The sequence below is a fragment of the Ascaphus truei genome, chromosome 4 (assembly GCF_040206685.1).
Source record: "Ascaphus truei isolate aAscTru1 chromosome 4, aAscTru1.hap1, whole genome shotgun sequence".
Taxonomy (NCBI): Eukaryota; Metazoa; Chordata; class Amphibia; order Anura; family Ascaphidae; genus Ascaphus; species Ascaphus truei.
Window position 1 is genome coordinate 30062369 of NC_134486.1, and position 22271 is coordinate 30084639.

General features: G+C 45.1%; 1 protein-coding gene across 1 annotated transcript; it reads right to left on the reverse strand.

Moving 5' to 3' along the window:
- Positions 1-3865: 3865 nt before the first annotated feature.
- H3-3A (H3.3 histone A) lies at positions 3866-8691 on the reverse strand. Its single transcript, XM_075595490.1, has 4 exons — positions 8542-8691; positions 6963-7120; positions 5546-5699; positions 3866-4548 (listed from the first exon to the last, which is right to left on the reverse strand). Exons 2-4 carry the CDS (start codon positions 7088-7090, stop codon positions 4420-4422), a joined length of 411 nt encoding a protein of 136 aa, XP_075451605.1. The 5' UTR covers positions 7091-7120; positions 8542-8691; the 3' UTR covers positions 3866-4419.
- Positions 8692-22271: the final 13580 nt, after the last annotated feature.

The window sequence follows — 22271 nt, forward strand, 5'->3', positions numbered from 1 at the left end:
TGTGTCAGAGCCTGTTTCAGAAGAGGATGTGGCTTTGTAAATGGTTGCTATAGAAACAAAAAATGCTTGTATTATACATAAAAAATGTAATTCAGAGTTGTTTTTAAAAAAATGCTACACGTTTTTTCCTCGTAGTGCAGAACTGATTTATTAAAAAGAAACACACGTAGGATATTGCTTGGTCTGCAGCTTTAATATATTAAAGTAGCTAAATTATTATAATTTTTAAAAATAGTTTCTTAGAGAGTGAACACAGCTCTCGTGATCATAAAGTAATAAAATGTATATAATAACACGAGTCTGGAGTAATAAAACCAGACGGAATCCTTCCTGTTGGCTCAAATCGTTAGCAATCACTCTCGTTGTGCTGCTCTTCAAGGATCCATCATAAATCTACAAGGATACAGACGAAAAGGGAAAGCGGGTTAGGCTTATGGCAAGAGAACTGCAGATCTGCCTTTCCTGAGATAGCTGGCGGAGCATCACGCGCTAGTGACCGGTCGCTTGGTGGTTGTGTTATCTGGGGTGTTCACTGCAGACTCTGGGACTTGGGCTACACACTCCCGGCCGACTCTCTCTGTAAGCAGCCCCGGAGGCTCTAGGTGATTACATCAGTTCGGATACTTAGGAAAGTCCCCAAAGTGTCCCCAGTAATTCTTCATTTCGTATTGGAGGAAGCACATGCAAGAAAAAGAAATAGTGTAACCCTTTGAGTACAGGAAGGGCCGCGGCCTCTCTGGCCCTCGCGATCACATGACCACTCCATCACCGATGAGAGAACAGAAGAGGAGTCCTACATCCGCTCCACTTCCTCACTGATCGCGTCCTCCCCGTAGAACACCGAGTAGGAAGTGCCAGACCGCAAGACGTATCAGCGATGTCTGTATGGGCACCCAGAGGTTTAAACCCTTAATCCAGTCTCTGCTAACTTTCAAAAGTTAGTTAAAAAAAAAAAAGTATTAATTGGTGTCAGGCTTGGGTAGAAACGGCATTAACCGCCCACGTCAGTGGCATTCATACACTGCGGTCCCAGCAGGGACTGCCTGTTACAAAAAAACGGTCCCCGCCTCCTCTGCCGGAGCTGAACGGCAAAGCTAATTCTTAGCTGCTTCAGTCACAATATACTCCCCTCTGCAGATGTTTAAATAATCACTGCCACCTACGCACCGTAAGAAATTCTCAGCGCGTGCTTCACCTCCGGTAGCTCTCCAATTACGTTATGTGATTGCATTTCTCGGGGCGAGATGCGAAGGCAAGCAATCATTTGTAAGCACCAATCCCTCAAAGGGATGTTTTTAACCTTACCTGAACCCTGGGGTCCCACAGAGCTGATCCGTTCTCCGCCGGCCCCCCCAGTGGAACGGAATTTACTTTTATTTGTAGTTTCTGTAACGAAAACCCAAAGTTTCTTTTGCCACTTAAGACAGCTACCAGAGATACCCCTAAACGCTTCGCTCCGTGCTGCATTGCAAGGTTTGTTTTAATTATAGAATTAAAGCAGGGGGTCTCCGGAGCTGAAACCCCGTTAATTTCAGCTCTGGGCACCTCTGCTTTCAGAGATACTGACCTCCGTAAGGGGGTGCCGGTATCCCTGCAGTCAGGGAACTGGGCCTACCGAAATGGCGGCTTTAAATGTCCCACGGCACGCGGGCCAATAGGAAGCCGTGACATCGTTCTTGTGCGGCTTCCTATTGGCCGGTATGACCGGGACCTTTAAACTGCATGGGGATACCGGCGCCAACTACGGAGGTAAATATCTCAGGAAGCAGGGGTCCCCGGAGCCGAAGTTAACCGGGGTCAGATCTGGAGACTCCCTGCTTCAATACTGTAATTAACGGGTTTTTCTACGCAATGCAGCCTGTACTTGTCATTGGAGTTAATTCACTTTGGTCCTAGCAGGGATTGCAACTTTAATAAAGCACTACACCAGTGGTTTTCAACCTTTTTTTTCCCCCATCTCGGAGCCCCCCTAAATAACAGTGCTCAGTTGCTGAGGCACCCCCACAACAGGACAGACATACAGAAAACAGCGGACAGTCACAGGCGACAGTGGGCCAGAGCGTCACAGAAGACAGAGCGGACAGTCACAGGCGACAGTGGGCAAGAGCCAGAGCGTCACAGAAGACAGAGGGGACAGAGTCACAAGCGACAGTGGGCCAGAGCGTCACAGAAGACAGAGGGGACAGTCACAGGCGACAGTGGGCAAGAGCCAGAGCGTCACAGAAGACAGAGGGGACAGTCACAAGCGACAGTGGGCAAGAGCCAAAGGGTCATAGAAGACAGAGGGGACAGAGTAACAAGCGACAGTGGGCCAGAGCATCACAGAAGACAGAGGGGACAGAGAGTCAAAGAAAACAGAGGGGACAGAGTCACAGAAGACAGTGGGGACAGTCACAGGAAACCGATGGGCTGGATTACACAGCATCAAACAACCAAGATGGAGGAGACCGCCCAGCCTTCTCCCTGCTCTGGAAGATCCTGCTGCACCATTTTCATCCTCCCACAGAACCCGGGTTGGGAAACACTGCACTACACGGTCATTCAGAATAACATCCCTGCCCTGCTCCTCCAGTGCAATAGGCTATGCTCTTCAAACAGGAATGAATGTGGTTACATGTCAGCTGTTGTATTAAGGCCTGGGACATGGTACAGGGAGCGGCGCTAGGCAGCGCTGACGCTCATGCTCTCCTGCTCAAGCAGGAGGTTTTTCGTGTCCCTGCATGAGCGTCAGCGAGCGCGCTTGTGTGCCGGGTGGGAGGCGGACCTAGGGCACCACGTCGCCGACTGCCATTGACTTCTGGCAGTCACGTGACCGGCCCTGCGCTTCACTCAGCGGCAAAATTTAAACTCGCCTGTCTCCTGCATTTCCACACGCCTCCTCACGCCTGCGGAAGCGCCGTCTAAAGCCGCGCTGATAGGGATAATGTTTCCCCTCAGCGCGGTCTTTTTGCCCATGTCCGAGGCCTTAGAGACCAAAAAACAGCAGACACCCGAAATCAAAAATGAAGTCAGAATATAATCTGACAGCTCATGTTACGCGGGGCTATTTCTAACTTTATTTTTTTAAACGTTTTTTTCAGTTTTTAACTATTGTTTCACTGCCATAAGCCGTTACCATGGTGACCTCTTGTAAATGGAGGCGTGGATGGCAGCAGCCATTTTAAACTTGCAGGGAAGCAAGTTTTCAGCAATTTATATCCGCATAATTCAACTACAAAACACGTTTTTTTATTATCATTTGTGAGTATAGCAGACTTCTGCTTCAAATTAAACACTGGGGCTTTTATTATTTTGTGGTAGCTGGCAGTATAAGTGTTAATGTCTGAATGACAAAAAATAAACAAACAAGACTCCTTTGCATTCTTCCCATACACAAACCCCTTAAGCGGCTGCTTCCGCCAGCAGTTTTGTCAAATGCAAAGAAACCATTCACCAGCATCAGTTCTGTGACTTGGTTTTATTATACACATAGTAGACACGGATTTTGCAGGTCCTATATCTTACCCTTACAAGTGCATTCATGCCAGGAACGTGCCTTCACTTGCTCTGTATTATACCACAGCTGGAATTCGTTCAATGACAAGTGTATGCCTTATTAAGTCACGGGGTGGCCAACTCATCCTCAACGGCCACTAACAGGACAAGTTTTAAGGCTATCCCTGCTTCAGCAGATTGAGCAACCTGTGCTGAAGCAGGGATATCCCCCCAATAGGCCTGTTGGTAGCTCGAGGACTGGGAGTTGGCCAGCACCGACTTAAGTGAATGAAAAGCACCAGAATTTGCAGATAGGAGAGCAGACAAAAAAAATACATCTATTCTGTGTCCTACTTTTGTGAAGATTGAAATAAGACACAAAGCAAGCGAGTCGTTTTAATGTATTTTAATAGCAAACTTACAGGAACAGCACAGAAGACAGACAACATTAAGAACATGTACTTGTATGTAGGACAACTCAAGTTAGAAAAAGTATAGTGAATGGATGCTACTACATGATAAAAATGCCACAAACGCCATTTAGTTGCCATCGATAAGAAATTTACCGGCTTAAAAAAAATCCAAATGCTGGCATTGTCCAGAAAAATGTAACAGATTTATTTATATTTTGTTATAAAGTTGAATTGTTTAATCTTGTTCACTGGATGGACTTTTTGTTTCTATTTTTTTTTTTTACCGCATTTTAATGCTTTGATGCCCTCGCATTTATATTAAAAAGTCACACACAAATGAAAATGGAAGAAAATTGCCCAAACCTGATTCTGTCCCCTAAATTTCCCATTCACAACCATACACTTAGGTACCTTTTAACCCCATGGAGAAAAAATATCTAACATTCATAACTACCAATAACAGGAAGAAGAGATTTTTTTTTATTTTTTTTCGGGTTTGAAAAAGGACAATGTTTCTTGCGGTAGAGGAGATTTATGCGCGCTCTCCGCGTATGCGACGCGCTAACTGGATGTCTTTTGGCATAATTGTGACGCGTTTGGCGTGGATAGCACATAGGTTGGTGTCTTCAAACAGACCAACCAGATACGCCTCACTAGCCTCCTGCAATTGAAAAATATAAAGAAAGTGATTATCTGTTTCACACATCACCTGTGACAATTAATGGCGTTTAATACGTCGAGTCAGATTACGCACGGAGAACCCTAGTGGATAGATATTGGAATGTTTTTGTCCACAGAAAAAAAGTGACGTCAGCTTTGATCTTGCCGGAGAAACTTTGTGCATGTTTGGGATTAATAAGATTTCCTACAGCAGTATATTAGGAACAATGTCATTGTCAAATAGGAAATCTGAAATACTTTTAGAAAACGTAACCTATTTAATAAACAGTTGTATAAAAATGCTTCCAATTTCTGTTAATAAGCAGAGTACATAATGAGCTGAGGGAATATAAGTAAGCAATGTATTTATTGCCTCTAATTTGTACTAAAATTGAATAGGGACTTGAGTAATTCTTTTAATTGTTTGACCCATTTTTTCTTTTTAACCAACTGTGGGCTCCCACTAGGCAGAATAGTTTCTCTTTAATCGTTGAAAAACCTTGTCGGCAAAAATGTCATTGGTAATTGGGGCATCAACGTTACATATTATGCCTAAACCAATACACAATGATGTATTTATTTTTAAACACATCAAAGTAAAGCGGCATTACCGTATGTGTTTCTCTTTGAGCCAATATATAAAGCATTACTATAAAACAGAGAAAAGCAGATATCCGTTAAAGTGAAAATCTCATGTCTCGTGGGCTCATTCTGCTGGAGACCAACCCTCAATATTTCTGCAATCCAAATGAAAGCTTTACTTAGCTATACCTTTGAACAGATATGCGCACGTACACACATTTAAATACACATCTAAGTTATTTAAGTGCTCCAGTATCTTTATTTATAGATTATTTTTTTTTACAGACTGTGTGGCTACTGGATAAATAAAATTGCTATGTTAAAGGAATCCGATGTATTTCTTTGCTACTGCCTGTGAGACAGGATGTGCAATGTCCCTCCATGCAAAGGATAAACACCGATTCCTGGAAGATTACCTGCAAAGCACCAATAGCAGCGCTCTGAAAGCGTAGATCTGTCTTGAAGTCCTGAGCGATTTCACGAACCAGACGCTGGAAGGGCAGCTTGCGAATCAGAAGCTCGGTGGACTTCTGGTAACGTCTGATTTCACGAAGAGCGACAGTACCCGGCCTGAAAAAAATTATTGAATAGTGGAAGTGAGAAATCTTATATAATTGCAATCAGTGCTTAAGCAATAACGTAATCATAAAAACATATCCAAGTACGCTCTAAATTCTACAGGTCTTTTCCTATAGCCTTAGAAATCGGTGTTCGCAACCAATAAGGCTCAATTGTGTATAAGGGAAATAAACATCGGGTCTATATAGGTCCAATAAAAATCCTGTAGACTTGTTAAGACCGCACACCGTAGTATTCGTAAATATTTCACTCTAACACATCTATGCTAATGTTCTTTGGAAAGGTTTAGCATGGTTTTTCTAGAGACATGGGCATTCAACGCATATAGGGGTGGGTGTGTGTTTTTTTTTTATATATATATATATATATATATATATATATATATATATATATATATATATATATATATAAAGACCACCAAGCTCCTTGCATAACCAGCATGCTCAGGTCTCATAGATAACCCCGATCTTTTCTGATTGGACCCTTGACAGTTTTGCAACGCGTTGCAGGTCTTCTCCAGACATGAGTGGGTTAAGCCAGCAACAAAATGAGAAGCCGCCGTCTGCAGGCTTTTTTGCCCACTGCTGCCCTCTTGTGTCTGCTCGGTGAAGTGCGCCGCAAGCCCGTGTCACTAAATAACCTCTTGCAGCAGGTGGGAACCGAGCCAATTCCAGCACACCGAGCAGCCCTGTGTGCAGAATAACGCCCCGCATCTTCCCAGGCTGCACAGGCACAAATACAATATTGGATGCTCAGTCCCATACTAGAAGCATATATAGGATCCCAGAACCACAAAAAGGCTTAAAAAAAAAAAAAAAAAAAATATTTAATTTTTTTTAAAAATCTGTATTCTAAAATAATCAGTTACAATAATCACTGCCAGATTATATACTCGTGTGATGCCACTCTTTTTCACACATTTTGCCCCATGTCTGCAGCATTTTCTGCCCCTTTACATTTTAATTTTCTATTTTTACACATGCTGCACAGTGCCGAGTATACTGTTAGCAGCCTGAAAAATATATATGAAACCAAAAAGAAATCCGGTAGAGTAATAATATTTTTTTTCTTTAAAAAAAAAAAATTACAAAAACATGTAACTATTAGGCAAGCTTCCTGCATCCAATCAAATCATACATTAAAAAATATATATATATACTAAATAAAACACTTCCTCCCCCGCCATAAAATAATGATAGTGGTTAGCATGAGTGCGCATGCGCAGGGTTCTGCTCTTCCCACCCTCCCGTGTACCTGTAACGGTGAGGTTTCTTCACCCCTCCAGTAGAGGGCGCACTCTTCCTGGCTGCCTTGGTCGCCAGCTGCTTCCTTGGCGCCTTCCCACCGGTGGACTTACGGGCTGTCTGCTTGGTACGGGCCATCTTCCTGCACACTTCACTTCCCTAAAAAACCTATTAAAAAAAAAAAAAAAGCAACCGCACAATGGGGAGGAGAAACAAATAATTGCATTGCGTTTAAATAAAATAAATACATTTCTATTCTCAAAACGATTCGGAAAACAAAAAATAATAAAACAAAATAGTGGGTTGTGGATTTTTCTTATTTGTTTCCCATTCACCTAAGATGACCGGTTTTCAAAGTGTGGCGCTAGATAGCTGCAGCTACACTGAGTGTCTCGTTATCAGCATAGGGAAAACACGCTCTAATAAAGGGGATCTCACAGCGCTGATACCAAATAACCCCACTGTGCACACACCCTGCAAGAAAAAGGGGAGTCTGCTCATAAAACAGCCTGGGGGTCCCTAATGTGGCTCATCTCCCAGCTCTGGGGAAGCACCCCACCCACTCCTTGTTTAAACCCTCAACATCAGCTACATTGCATTTATTTATTTTTAAATAAAATGTAAAACAATATAAACATTTTAAAAAAAGAGAGCAACCTATTGATTTGGGGGATAAATGACCCCACAAGCCAGCTTTCCTTATCCTCCCTGTGCAGTTGGGAAAGAAACACACACACACACTGATTCTCCCCATGGCAAATACAAAACAGCCACCTCCCCCCCCCTGTGCTCCCTGCAGCAGGATCTCACCCTACAAACCCCAGCACCACCAGCCACCCCATAACAATAATACAAGGACTTGGGGGGGAGGGCAGCATAAAGTTAGTAGGGTTTCTGTGTATAGTGGGATCTCTCCTCTCTTTCTCTGGACCTGGTAACATCCTCCCTCCCCTGCAACAGGGATATTATTATTATTATTACAATGTAATAACTATCTTCTCACTGCCCCTGGGGGGAGGGGGCATGGGGGGGGGGTAATATTAGGGGGGTGACTGCTTCTCAACCCCTCTGGTTCTATTTTTTTTTTGGGGGGGGGGTGTATCTGTGGGGGGGTATCTGTAGTGGGGGGAGAGGAAGAAGAAACATGGTGACCAAAGAACAAGATGGTGAAGCTTGGAAACAACTAGTGGGGGGGGGAGGTGAGCAGATAGAGAAATGCAAGAGAGGGGGTCGTGTGGGGAACGGGTTTTGAACACTTTCCCCCCATGGAAAAGCCCCACGAGTTCCCCCTGCGTGTGGCGGGGAGGTGCGGGGAGAGGGGTGGCGGGGTCCTGGGGGAGAGGGCTGCCTGGCATGGCCGGGATGTAGTGGCGGGAGAGGAGGGTATGCAGAGGGAGAGACAGGGAGGAAGGGAAGCGGCGGCGAGGAGGAGGGGAGACTCGGCTCCTCCATCCCCAGCCCGGGAAAGTTAGTGAGGAGAGGTGGGAGACGGGGTGGTGGGCTCCGGCGGGTCGGGGCTGGCAGGGAGGGTGAGTGGGGGGAGGTTTGGGCGCGTTTCGGTGGCCGGGCGAAGGCAGACGCAAACTTACCGTCTCCGCTTCAGCTGAGGGGAGAGAGCACGGGCTGCTGGGGCTGTGTAACACAATTGGAAAATGGCGGACATGTGGTGTGTGTCCCACAAGCCCCGCTGCTCAGTCAGCGAGCGGCAGCCAATCAGGCACAATGGAGGGAAGGCCCCAGCTCTCTGTATACAAACACAAAAGACATGCAGCCTGCCACACTACTCACTCACACACCACACACTAGCACCCCGGGTCACTGGGGGGAAGGGGGCTGCTGGGGGGTAAAGAGTTGCATTATTATTATTATTTATTATTATAAAAAAAAAAATTAATGGGCTGCATTGAAATATTATGTTTCAAAAATAAAATGCCAACTTTTCATGACTAGTATATATAGTGTGTGTGTTTGTGTGTGTCTGGGTGTGTGTTTGTGTGTGTCTGGAGGAAACGTGTTTGCGCATATGCTATATGCAGATATGCACGTGTATATATTTGTATATATCATGCCCGCCGCGCTTGACAAGAGAGACAATGCAGGAGAGGGAGTTCTCATGTAATAAGTGCAACATACACAGTCAGACAATAGGGAAGGAAATCCCGGCCCTGCCCTGGACAGCTTACAATTGCGCACACGTCATGTCCGTCGCGTGCACTATAAGCGCCGCCGACGGCGACAATGCATTTGTTTTGATAAAACCGTCGCCGGCACTATAAGCGCAGCCGTATTTGGCTCAGGGGTACAATTGGTACCGGTTACTTCACAAGGATATCAGTGAACGACCTCTGTTCTGCTAACAGGTCCAGAAGTTCTCAGGGAACAATTGGCTATCGGATGTTGTGCAGGACAGCAGACCACTCCAACACCACTGGAAAACGAGTACAGACAGTCCTCGTTTTACAACGCTTCGCTTTACAACGAATGGCTTATCCAACGCTTTGCAATGCATACCTATGTTCATTTTTACAACGCCAAAACGGCTTATCCAACGCTCTTACGACGCTTTGCAAAGTTGTTTATGTGTATATAATATATAAATTATACTATATTATACTATATAATATCTTATATTTTTATATTATATTATATATTATGTAATATTATATATAATACAGTATATACACTATATAATGTATGTGTGTGCTGCATATCTTATTGTCTGCGTAAAATATTTTGTGTATTTTAGCATTAAAAATGCCTTCAGGAACGGAACCTTTCATTTAAAAGTGTTCCTATGGGAAAACGTGTTTCGCTTTACAATGTTTCGCTATCCAACGCCATTTTGAGAAACGCATTGTGTCGGATAACCGAGGACTGTCTGTATTTCCCTATGATATACCAGATATGTAGCCAACGTAAAGGTTAAGGCTGAGTCCCCAGTCTTCACTGTGGCACGCGCGCCCGGCGGGAGGGGCGGCGCGTGCACAGCGCTACACCGCGATAAGCGGTCTAGAGGGAGAGGGAAGGTTTGCGACGGGAGGGGGCGTGGCTGTGGGTTTGCGGGGCGTGGCCATGACGTCCCGCGGCTGGTTCGCCCTTATTGGCTCCGTCGCAGATGTTAATTTCAAATTCCCCTACCTGCCTGAAAACCTGTCGCGCACTGCTGGGGAAAGGTGCGCGACAAGGTAGGGACTGAGACCGGCCTGACTGGGGGGGCGGGGCTTGATAGAAGTGACTGGGGCCACCCCCTAATGGGTTACAAGAAACTTGTCTATTAGACATCTGGCACATCAAGTCTCTTGGATTCCCTATTAACCTGTGATAACTCTAATCTGCTACATTTTTGTCTTACTGGCCAAGGTACCTCAGAAGGGTCAAATTCTGGTCTTCCACTCCCAGTTACAAATTATAGCTCTGCTTGTCTCAGCAGCTACCTTCTAGGCCAGGGATGAGCAATCTTTTCCACCTGCACCCCCCCCCTCTCCTCCCCTGCTCACACTCCCCCCCCCCCACCCCTGCTTGGCTCCGGCGTCGCAGGGTCATGTGACGTCACGTTGCCATGGCAACGCGACCCCGCAGCATCATTTGACGCCAGGTTGCCATGACGCGTTGCTGGAAGCAAGGTAAGTTAGTTACAGAGACCACGCGAGGTCCCCCGACATTTAATTTAAATCCTTGGGGGAGAGCATGAGACCTCTGTAACCCCCCTCCCCCCCGAATATCTTATGCCCCCCAGTTTGCGCACCCCTGTTCCAGGCTACTCTCTAACAAGTAACATACATACGTATTTATACAGTTTCTATAAAGCCACCTGCACTCAACCAAGCTGAGTAGAGAAGGAAAGGTTTCAACTTAATAAAGCAACAGAGAGACTTTTGGAGCTATATAGCTTGAAAAATACATATGCAATGTTTAGGGTCCTGGTTCTGAAAATGTACATACATACAAATAATTATCAACGAGCATTAAAAGGAGGGTTCATAATGCCGGCACCTCTAACAGCAAAGCAGTTGGACAAAAGCCTTGAATTCATCAGGAAAGGCTAATGGACTTTAAAGTGGCATTGGCTCTTGTTGTTTTTGTTTTGTTTAACAGATGCAGCAGTTGCTCAGCTTTAAGGAAACGTAATTATCTAAGCCGGGGGCGTGGGCGGTTCCAGAGGGCCCCGCGCTCTTCCCCCAAGGCATTTAAATGAAATGCCGGGGGGTCACGTGAGGCCTGTGCAACTCTCAACTTACCGTGATTCAAACGGCTGTGTGACGCGTCGCCATGGCAGCACGGCGTCAAATTACGCCGCGGGGTCACGTGACGACACATGACCCCCGCAGCATCATTTGATGCAGCTCAAAGGGGCGGGGGGAGGGCACGAGCACCGGGGCAGGCAAGACGGGGGGGGGGGGGGGGCGCAGCAGCAAAAGTTTGCGATCCCCTGATCTCAGCTGCTGATCGATTCCTTCCCCTTCGTGATCGATCGGTAAAGATCCTGCTTCCCCGGGCACACAATATGGCCGCCTATGTCAAAAGAGGAAGTGCTGCAGCTTCCTAAATGGTTGCTATAGAATCCCGATGTAGCTGAATACATTAAAACTCATTTAAAAGGGCATAAGGCAGTACTAAGTATGTATGTATGTGTGTATGTAAACCTTTATTTATATAGCGCTTAACAGCAGTAATACACGTGACATAATCATAAATACAAAATAATTTAACACACAAAGGGAAGAAGCGCTTCGGACATAAGTGACATTTAGGATAAGGGGTCCTTGCCCGAAGAGCTTACAATCTATACTATTGCCAGCCCCCCCGCCCCCCCTCATCACTTTTCTGTTACACCCACCCCCCTCCTGAAAATAATGCAGTAAGTCTTATCTAATACTACACACCTGATTTATTAAAGAAGGCGCATATATGATTTTGAAGGCAAAGCAGCAGGTGGGGTGGGAGTTAGCACAGAAAGCAATGTAAAGCTGCTTGAGATAGACACACGTGTATTCTAAATATATGAGGAAGTCCGAGAACAATCTGGGTCTGAGGCCCCACAGCCGGTAGGCACATTGGCAACCTAGATTGCTCAAGTAGCCCCTATGCGCCATGAACTTTCTGCAGCTGCTTTGAAATGATGTAAGTCATCATGCGCTGTTTCAAAAGCAGCTGCAGAAAGTTATATAGATATATAGAAAAATATATATGCATATATACAGGATACACTCTATCTCCACCTAAAACTGCAGCACTACCCATATGACGAGCTGATACACATGGTAAAAATCTCTTTTAAAGCTCAAATTTTACAGCAAAAGCTGTATATGTGCCTCTAAATATCCCCCCCCCCTATTGAATATGGTTAGAAGCTGTTATTAACACACTTGAGTATATAGGTTGGTAAGGAGTGGGAGTCTTGCTGAGGGGAGCCCCTACCTTTCCTATCTACAACATGGAGTATTGACTTTATTATTTGTGACAATCACCTGCTGAGTGGTAACGTATCTTTGCAACCTGTTACCTTTTATTCCTGTGTACCCTTATCATGTAATTACTGCACCAAATTATATGGCAAATACTCTTTACATGTGGTCACAAGGTCTCAGTATAGGTAGATTGTCACGCAGGTGTGCTTAGATATAGCCACCTACACCCTGTATGTGTCTTGATTTTTTATCTTTACTTGACTCTTGCCTCCATGCCTCATATGCTTAGGTAGTGCTGAGCCCCCCTCTCCTTTTAATTTTCATCCCCTGTTTTAAATCACTTGAATAAAAACCATTTTTGTTACACCTTCATTTATGTCCGTGTGCTATTTAAAGGTTGCTCTTCCCTTGTTGTTTGCACACTTGAGTATATGTTGATGACTTTGCACCATATAAATGGTCATAGGAGAACCTACGGATAAAAAGTTGTGAGACATTTTAAGGCTTAAGATTCTTCACCCAAAAATCCTATTTACTAGTAAAGGAGCTGGTCATTCTTCTATTTCATATCGAACTCCACACGTCTTTCGTGATTGATCGGAGCCTCTCAAAGTCCCTGCTCTCCGAGAACATTCAAGTTCACTTTCTGACCGTAAACATGCCTGTAACGGACTCTTCTGTTTTATTGCAATGTTTTGGGTCTCGGGCCCACCATACGAGAAAGCAAGTAGCTCAAGGTAGCGTATCTCTCGAGTAATATATCAAATAAATGAAAGCGTATCCTTAGTGATATCCACTGTTGCATTTATATTCTGAAGTGGAAATGGCTGAACTCTTTTTTTTTTTTTTTTTTAACCTTATTAGCTTTTCAAATTAACATAGCTCCGTTATGAACAATACACAAGTTAATGCCTTTTCAGCTGAAGGAATCAAGAATGTACAGTATTATTGTGTGGAGGCCCAGCAAAGCATTATTCAGTGGAGGCCTCAGTTAGGGAGGTGATCCATTTACTGTGACGATATCGCTTCATTAATATACTACTAACACATTGATTTTTAATTCTCACAGGCCCCTATTCAATATGCTGTAAGATTGTCTTCCACATTCAAATAAATGGAGCTGACATTTTTCCTGAGCATTAGGGGGAGATGGCTTCATAGGATATGGTGAAGGGGCTACAGAAACTTAGCCTGGACAATATGAAATAATAAACCTGTAGGCCGACCCGTCACTAGGTTATGTGCCGCCCTTCGGCAAGAACCATGAGGCCGCCCTTTTTTTTTTTTTTATCCCGTCAAAATAAAAATTCCCCTAGGTGGGAAGCAAGGGGGTCTCCGGAGCGGAACCGCGTTCATTTCAGCTCTCGAATCGCTTCCTTCTCAAGATACTTACCTCCGTGTGCCGGTAGCAGTTATTCAGGTTTAAAGAGCCCGGTCACGTGGACCAATAGGAAGCCGTGATGTCATCCCTTGCGACTTCCTATTGGCCTGCGTGACCGGAGGTGAGTATCTAGGGAAGTCAGGGGTCCCCACGCTGAAATGGAGTTCAGCTCCGGAGACCCCAGCTTCCTACCTAGAGGAAACTTTTTGGGGTTTTGGGGGTGGGGTGGGGGGGAGGGTGGAGCATTTGCTCTCTTAATTACCACTTTTCCTCTTCATTTTTTGTGCCCCCTGAGACAGGCCGCCCCTAGGCAGTGCCTTACCTGCTTACCGCCTAGCAAGGTTTTGTGTTGCTGTGTAAACCCTAAACATCCAGCACCATCTGGTAATAAAAGATAACCTCCAGTGAACATTCATTTACCTTTTGAGTAAAATTACGGTCACACACTGCAGGAAAAAAAATGATAATTTCGAGATTAAACCAGCTACCAAATTCAAAACAACAAAAATGTGTGACTGGTGACTGTCTCTTAAATATTTGACAAGGAAAGAAAGAACATTGCGAATTGCCTATTGATTTCGAAAATGTGTCCCGGGGACTATGAGGAGAGAATAGAAAATCATGTTTGTTCTCAGATAGTAAAAAGTACAATGTAATTATCCACAATAACAGCATCTCATATTGTTAACTATTGCCACAGGACAAATTAGGTCAACATACTGTCATTAAAAGCGTAAGGCGAGCGGTTGAAGATGACCGTGGTGACAGCTCCTATGGATCCATTGTAGGGGCCCAGTAATGGGTAGTAGTTGTTACTGCGTTAAACTGGACATTTGGTCAGCTGACCCGTATTGTGCTGTAATAGCCAACAATGTTTAGCGATATACACCCCCTTATCTACTATGAGGGCACTAATATATTTAATATGGGTAATCCGAATAGCAGACCTAATTAATGAACCACTATAACAGCAACTATGGATTCAATATATTGATCTGTTTGGGTTTAACGGCATTGCTGATGTCCAATAGCCACTATATCCACTGCCCTGCGAATACCAGTGTAACAAATAACCACTAAAATAACACCAATAGATTCTGTGTAAATGATTGTGATAGTACAGGGGAAGCCAACTCCAGTCCTCAAGGGCCACCAACAGGCCAGGTATTGGGGATATCCCTGCTTCAGCGCAGGCGGCTCAATCAGTGTGGCTCAGTCTTTTTTATTTATATTTATAAAAATGTGTTACCAGGAAGTAATACATTGAGAGTGACCTCTCGTTTTCAAGTATGTCCTGGGCACAGAGCTATAACAATACATGGTTACATTAAAAGCACAGCGGTTACACAGGCAATTCACAGACATTTCATGGACAGATAGAGTTGGAGAATTGGGTACAGGGGATAAAAGGGCTGGCGAGTTTCAGACTGAAATAGAGAAGCTTTAACATCACTTTAACATCAGCAAACGGCCCAGCTTTCTAACTGAGCCACTGATTGAGCCATCTGCGCTGAAGCAGGGGTATCCTTAAAACCTGACCTGCTGGTGGCCCTTGAGGACTGGAGTTGGCAGCCCCTGTGGCCTGTGGAAGTAGCACCCATTTCTCCATTGTAAATGAGCGTATACCATTTTACTTCGATCTGTTAAAACTGACCAGTATTGTAGTATCTCCTGCATTTATCCACAGCAAGTGACTAATGTAACATCCCCGTGGCCGTGACACACGCTTTCATTTGTTTACTCGCTTGGAAGCCGGAGCAGTCTGGGTGGGGCAAGGAGAAATGGAACTACTCCCAGCTACCGGCTGGACGACTTCTGCACCAACAAGATAAGTGCTTAATGAACCACACATGCCGGCAAATGACAGCTGTGTATTAGATACACCATTTTATTCGCCCGAGGTAAATAAATAGAGGCTCGGCATACTGTCTGAGTACGTTTGGTGAAATGGTGATTGGGCTGAGGTTCGGCAACTTCAGAATTGTAGCATAACAAGTGTTTTATCTTATGCAGCCCCTCCAACATTTGGCACGTGTAAATAGATACCGTTTCTTTGCTACAGTAAGTCAGTGTGGCATAAAGAGGCTTCCACGCAAGGGACCCCATCCAAGGAGGCACAAAAACCTGCACAATTTACCATATGCAAAGATCATACATCATATATACAGTATTAATATATAAGCACAATAGAAGGGGTATTATATTCCCCTATACCCCCTAACCAGCTGATCATTAGCAGAGAATTCCTCAATATTCCAGCTTCTTTAATTAGCTGAAGCTTCAGCTACTGTCAGAAATAGGTACAACTGAATTTAACAGGTAAAGGGGGAAACAACAGGACCAGTTGCTGCTTGCACAGTTGGAGTGTATGCTTATATAGCTGTGATAATGTAGCAATAGAATATTTGCAAGCACGAGTCTCAGCACTGCAGCAGAGCTTACAATCTAATGTATAGTGTCTGGTGCACAGAGAGGTAAGTGGACTTGCTCAAGGTCACAATAAGCTGACACTGCAGTTTGAACCCAGTTCACCTTCTTGAACGACCATACAACATGATGGACTAAGCTACTCCATCTGCCTACATACACATGAACAACAAATGCATATTTAAGTACAACCTTGAGTTTACTTCCCATTTAATCCCCAATATAAGAAAAGTATTTATAAAAAATGTCTTATCAGGAAGTAATACATTGAGAGTTACCGCTCGTTTTCATGTGAGACCCTAGAGGACGAGGACTGAGATCTTCAACGCAGCGGCCAAAAGTTCCATATGCACGACATTAAGGGAGAAATCCTATAAGGTATTAATGAGGTGGTATCTCACTCCAATAAAACTATCTAAATGTGTCCTGGGTTACTCCCCCTTGTGCCCCAAGCAATGTGGAGAGCCAGGGGACTTGTTGCACATGCTGTGGTCCTGCCATCAAATACCCCCTTTATGGGAACAAATAAGAATTTGGCTACAGAGGATTTTGAACCTTGAAATTCAGCTAGACCCCTGGTTGTTCCTGCTAAATAAACCAGCGCAAGAACTATCCAGAGCGAAGAACAAATTAATTGCTAATTTTGCACCCGCTATGAGGTGCGAGATCGCAGCATTGTGGAACCAAAACACAATCCCATCCATTGAAAAGATTCGGAACAGAATTTGGTTTGTCGGCCAGATGGAGAAGTTGACAAGTTTAGTTATCGACACTGGCCCAAATTTCCAAAAGGTCTGGCTGCCTTGGTTGGCCCAGACGGACATCCGGGGGGGGGGGAGGAGGGAGGGGGAGAGAGAGGGGCTCCTATCCTATCACAGTTTGGCTCTGATAGGATTAAGTGTGTTCTCCCTTGATCGGATGCAATAATAAGATGGAAGGTCTGGCCTAAGCATCATACAGGGACTGACAAGGGGTTATCACGCAAGGATAGACAGGGTTATTTAACTGGGAGATCCGCCAGAGGATCCGCCGGATGGATGAGGACAAAAACGCGGAGTCCGGCAAGGAACTAACAATAAAGAAACGGACAGCTTTCACCTCCTCCTCCAACACACACCCCCCCCACTCTTCCTTACCCACTGTGACGTTTTATGTGTTTATGTGTCATAAGGCATAGTCATGGCATTTATTTAAGAGAGTTCAGGTGATAACAAGTACGACTGTATGTTATGCCTTGTGGAAAAAGTCAATAAAATTTGAAGTTGACAAAAAAAAAAAATGTGGTGAAAATGCCTATAAAGTATTATATAGATGGTACCTGACACAGGTAAAACTCTCCGGATGTTACCAGGGGTGTCTTCCACCTGTTCCCTGGGGTGCGGTCAAAGAGCCACTATGATACACAAGTGGGGTCCTTGCCCTGGAGCAGAGTTTTTCAACCAGGGTTCCTAGGAACCCTCGGGTTCCCCGGGCATCTCTCAAGGGTCCCCTGCAATTGTATGGTTATTTGAACATTGTATCAAACACAGAAGAATTTACAATGCATCTGATCACAGAGTTGCTATTAGAGAGGGTTGGGGGGTTCCTCAGAATTTCAGTTAGGGTGGCTTAACCAAAAAAAAAAGGTTGGAAATCACTGCCCTAGAGTAAAGACTTTGTGGGAAAAACCTACAAACTCGCACAAAGTCTGCTGGGATTTCCCTTCCCTCTCGATGCATGGTCATGTCTCTTAAATAGGCCATTGGGGGTGTATAGTGTATAGACAGGCACTCCCACAAATTGATCTCTCGCAGTATGACGGCGGGGCGGTATTCCGGTGTGGCCTCCTGCTGGAGCACGGACATACCGACTCTACCCCCAGGTTAAACAGAGAATTTGGTTCTGCCTCGAAATAGAGAAATTAACTGCCACCCTCTGGGAATATGTGACCTAAATTCCAGAAGGTCTGGCATCCCTGACTGATGTACCACAGTCTGCATTCATTAGCAGGCCCCTCCCCCCCCTCCCCTTACACAGGCCTCGGTTTTGGTCAAGAGCCCCACCTGGGGATCCCCATATTATTTCTCCTGGACATAAATTCTTGGTCATTTCTAAATTAAATATCTTAGTAATCAAGGGGTCCCAGTAGTTGGAGTGCTGCAATTTAGCTAGGAGGATCCCTTACTGCAAATAAGGCAATATCACCGATTGCTGCTTTTAGGAACTAATAGCGTCATCATTTCCTGAATGCCATTGTTTAGAATTATTTAGTTGTAATGTTCTAATAGCAGCAACACATTGCGGTCAAAATGACCGCGGTGTGTGGCAGGTCTCCTCCTCCTGATCTGCATCAAGCATAGAACAGATTCCCCTTTGCTCTGTGTTTTATGCAGATCATAGAGGAATCTATATGAGATGTGTAGGGTTTGGACAAAAATGGCACTTTAATAGTAAAGTACGGACTACAAATGAGTGGGAATCCATTGAACTGCTGATGCTGAACATCAGTGAGACTAACAGGGTCATTTATATATGCCAGAGTGGGCGTTCTGGACGTTTGTGGACGAAAATTCCCATTGAGGTCTATGGGGATCTTTCGGTTGAAAACGTCCCAATTGGCCACTTCGATGTACAGTATATAGCCATGCATAATAATGGTATACTACTTTCCTCTCTGTTGGCAGTAAGTCCTGATAAGTACGGGTATGCCAGCAGTAGTTATGGAGGTTTTCCCTCACACCATGGTGAGGTGCCCTATGTATGGAGGGGAGTGGCTGTATGCTCTGAGTCCCTGGATAGTGACATCAGGGATGCGCCTGCCTCCTGAAGTATATAAGGCACAACACAGTTAGTTAGTGTGTTCGAGCAGCTGTGGGAAGTTGTTGGGAAGTTGTATTTTCCTGCATAAGGGATTGTAGGAACACTTTGTGACCCTAGTGCAGTAACTAGCGGTCCAGGTTGACCAATCGGCCTGTCTAAGCCACTCTGTGTCCAGGGACCTGGCACAGAGAGGATCTCCCTAGGAGAAGAGGGAATCCCACTTCAATTTGGGAGGGCGTACCTGGCGAAGGGACAGCACGGAGATATGTGCGGCTAGAGCCGGCAGCTGCATGGGGCAGTCTGCTACATCCCAATCTACAATAAAGATGACCTTGTTAACGAAACCCCCACTGGGTGAGTGTGAGATTACTCAGCAGTGGCAGTCACCACCCAGAAGGAGTTCCTCACCAGGACCATCTCCCTGCGGAAGCACAGATCCTGATGAGGTGGAGGCGCTGCACATGATGTAAGTTGAACTCGCACCCACTACCTCAGCTACCTGTCCTGATGACATCCCCTAATACCATCAAGCGGGAGACTCAGGAGTCCTGTTGCCTACAGGTGCACCACCAAACACGAACACGTAATGGGGGTTGGTTGCTAGAGTACCCGGGCCAATGTGAGATTGGGGGGGGGGGGGAAAACCCGTTACAAGTATATAGAATACGTCCCTAACAAGGTTATTCACTAAGCTCCACAATGGGTTCACTCCTATTCAAGTCAATGGGAGTTAACCCCAGTTCGGGCGCTTTAACCATAATGGAGCTGGATGAAACTGGGGGCAAAGGGCTTATTGAATAAACCCCCGAAGCAGCTAATCCCAAACTCCCATTACACGGCGATAGTGCCATTCTGGGGACAAATGCGCTCAAACTCCTATTGACTTCAATGGGAGTTTTTGCGTGATAGTGCCCCGATCGGCACTATCGCAGTTTCATTAATAACTCCCTAAGAATCAGTGTGAGTTAATAGACCCGTTGATGCTCTTTTTCCACTTACTTTTTTGTCTTTCCCCTGTGTTTGGGATTTTCTGTAGGGTTAGGCTGTGACATAATACATACGTAGATTGCATTATGAACAACAGAAAATATTAATTTACTTCCGGAATTGCATTAGCAAGGCAACGCACAATGCCACATTGTAGTAAACGGCAGAAGCAACAATGACATAATGCAAGCAGGAGAGCAGCATTAAACCAAACGGCCCAGTATACTCCTCTGCAGCCATTTAGTGAACCCCTGAGCCGAATCTTTGCCGATCGATCGGCGACTTAGCTAATTACATTTATAAAGGTAAAAAAATAAAATAAAAACGGCAGCTTGGATTGCTGCTTCGAGTAACCAAGCTGGAATATTGGGGCATGGAACAGCCCCCCATTTCTACAAATCTAATTGAAACAAACTCGTTTTAAAAATAAATCTTGTATTTTTTTTTTGGTTTGTTTTGCACTAAACATGAGTGCAGAATTGCAACCAGGAAACTGATAAACAATCCCCCAAAGTATCAAAAACAGCTGCAGGCCCCACTGGGATTAATGCACAAACGTACACTGTGGATTGTTAAATGAGATCCTGTGTGAATTCAGTTCAGTTTAGATCCCTGTATAAAACAACAGCAATAACTACATTTTCACCAACAAAAATACATCCTCCTGCTGAGAAAACGCAATTTTTATTTTTGCTATCATGAGAAATAATAAGAATATTTCCTTCTGACCCTTGAACATCCTGGCAAACACATTCAGAATCCAATTTCTGCTCAATAATTCACATGTACTGTATAAGGTATTGCCCTGATGAAGCAAAACTTTAAGAACGTAAAATATATTTGAAAAAAATACATATATATATATATATAACCCACTGCAGGCTTTATGTGTTATTAATTATTATATTTTTGGAATGTTTTAGAATAGTTAGAGCTAGAAGTTGATGTTCACAAGATGAGTTGTGGAGACTTTCACTGACACCAACCAACCACCTTACCACCTACATTCTGATAGAGAGGGGGGAGTGTAAGGGCTGTTATATAGTGTGTATGGTAGAGAGATGGTGTCTAATTACAATGGATAGGGAAAGGAAGTGAGATACTATGAAAGGCTGGAAGGCTAGTGTGAAATGTAAGCTATTATAAATTGTTATGTAAGAGTGACTTAAACACACAGGAGAAAAACGTGGAATGGAAGGAGACAGTGTATGTGTGTATACACCCACACATGCACTTACGCACGCACACACACACGCACACACACACACACACACACACACAGCAGCTGACCCGGGAAATAGAAGAGATGTACAATGTAGAGACAGGCGGCACTCAGGGGACTTTAAAACATTCAAGTAGTGACATGTATGTGTGCTGATGTCACTACACTAAAGATATCCTAGAATTTTTCAAGTCAAGTGAGTGCCGGCTGCCTCTAACGCAGTACCGGCAAAACAATAAGTACCAGTATGAATTATAGGGGATCTAAAACCCCCCCTGCCTCTCTCTCCGTCTCTCTGTCTCTCCCTGAGGTCTCCTTGAGATCGCCCCCTGCAGTCTCCCTGTCTCTCTCTCCATTACCCTACATCACCCTGGAGCTCCGCGTATCTCCCCAACACAGCTGGCTCCGGTCACTGACGTAGATACCCATATATGGATATGCCCATATTAGGGCATCCTACGTTACTGACCCTGCTGGCTCTGTAAAATGGGGAGAAACGCGGAGACGCATGAGGGAGGCGCGGAGACGCACGAGGGAGGCGGGGAGACGCATGAGGGAGGCGGGGAGACGCATGAGGGAGGCGCGGAGATGCATGAGGGAGGCGCGGAGACGCATGAGGGAGGCGGGGAGACGCATGAGGGAGGCGCGGAGGGAGAGCAGGTTAGTCATAGGCAGGGCCACCGACAGGGGGAGAGCCTGTCCTGGGCCCGGTGGCTGTGGGGGGCACGGCCGGAGCTGGAAGTTAGGCCTTGGACAGAGGTCAGGCTCAACTTCTGCTTCTGGCTGCCGGGCCTAATTGTCCCCAGCTGAGGCGTCATCAGGGGGTTTCCCCTCACCCCCAACCCACCCTCCACCCAGAGGAGTAGTCATCTGACCAAGACCAGATACCTAGTGTGAGTGTGTCAAGGTATATATGTATGTTGAATATTCCCTTTGTGGTCCCCCTCTCTCTTTTATTTTTTATGTCCATATATGTCCTGGAGCCACAAGCAGAAGAACGCGCCTGAGGATTCCTCCCCTTTTCCCTTATCTACGGTGAGGCTGGATTCTTTATTAGTTTATTATTCATTTTTTTGGGAGGTCCCAGCACCTTCT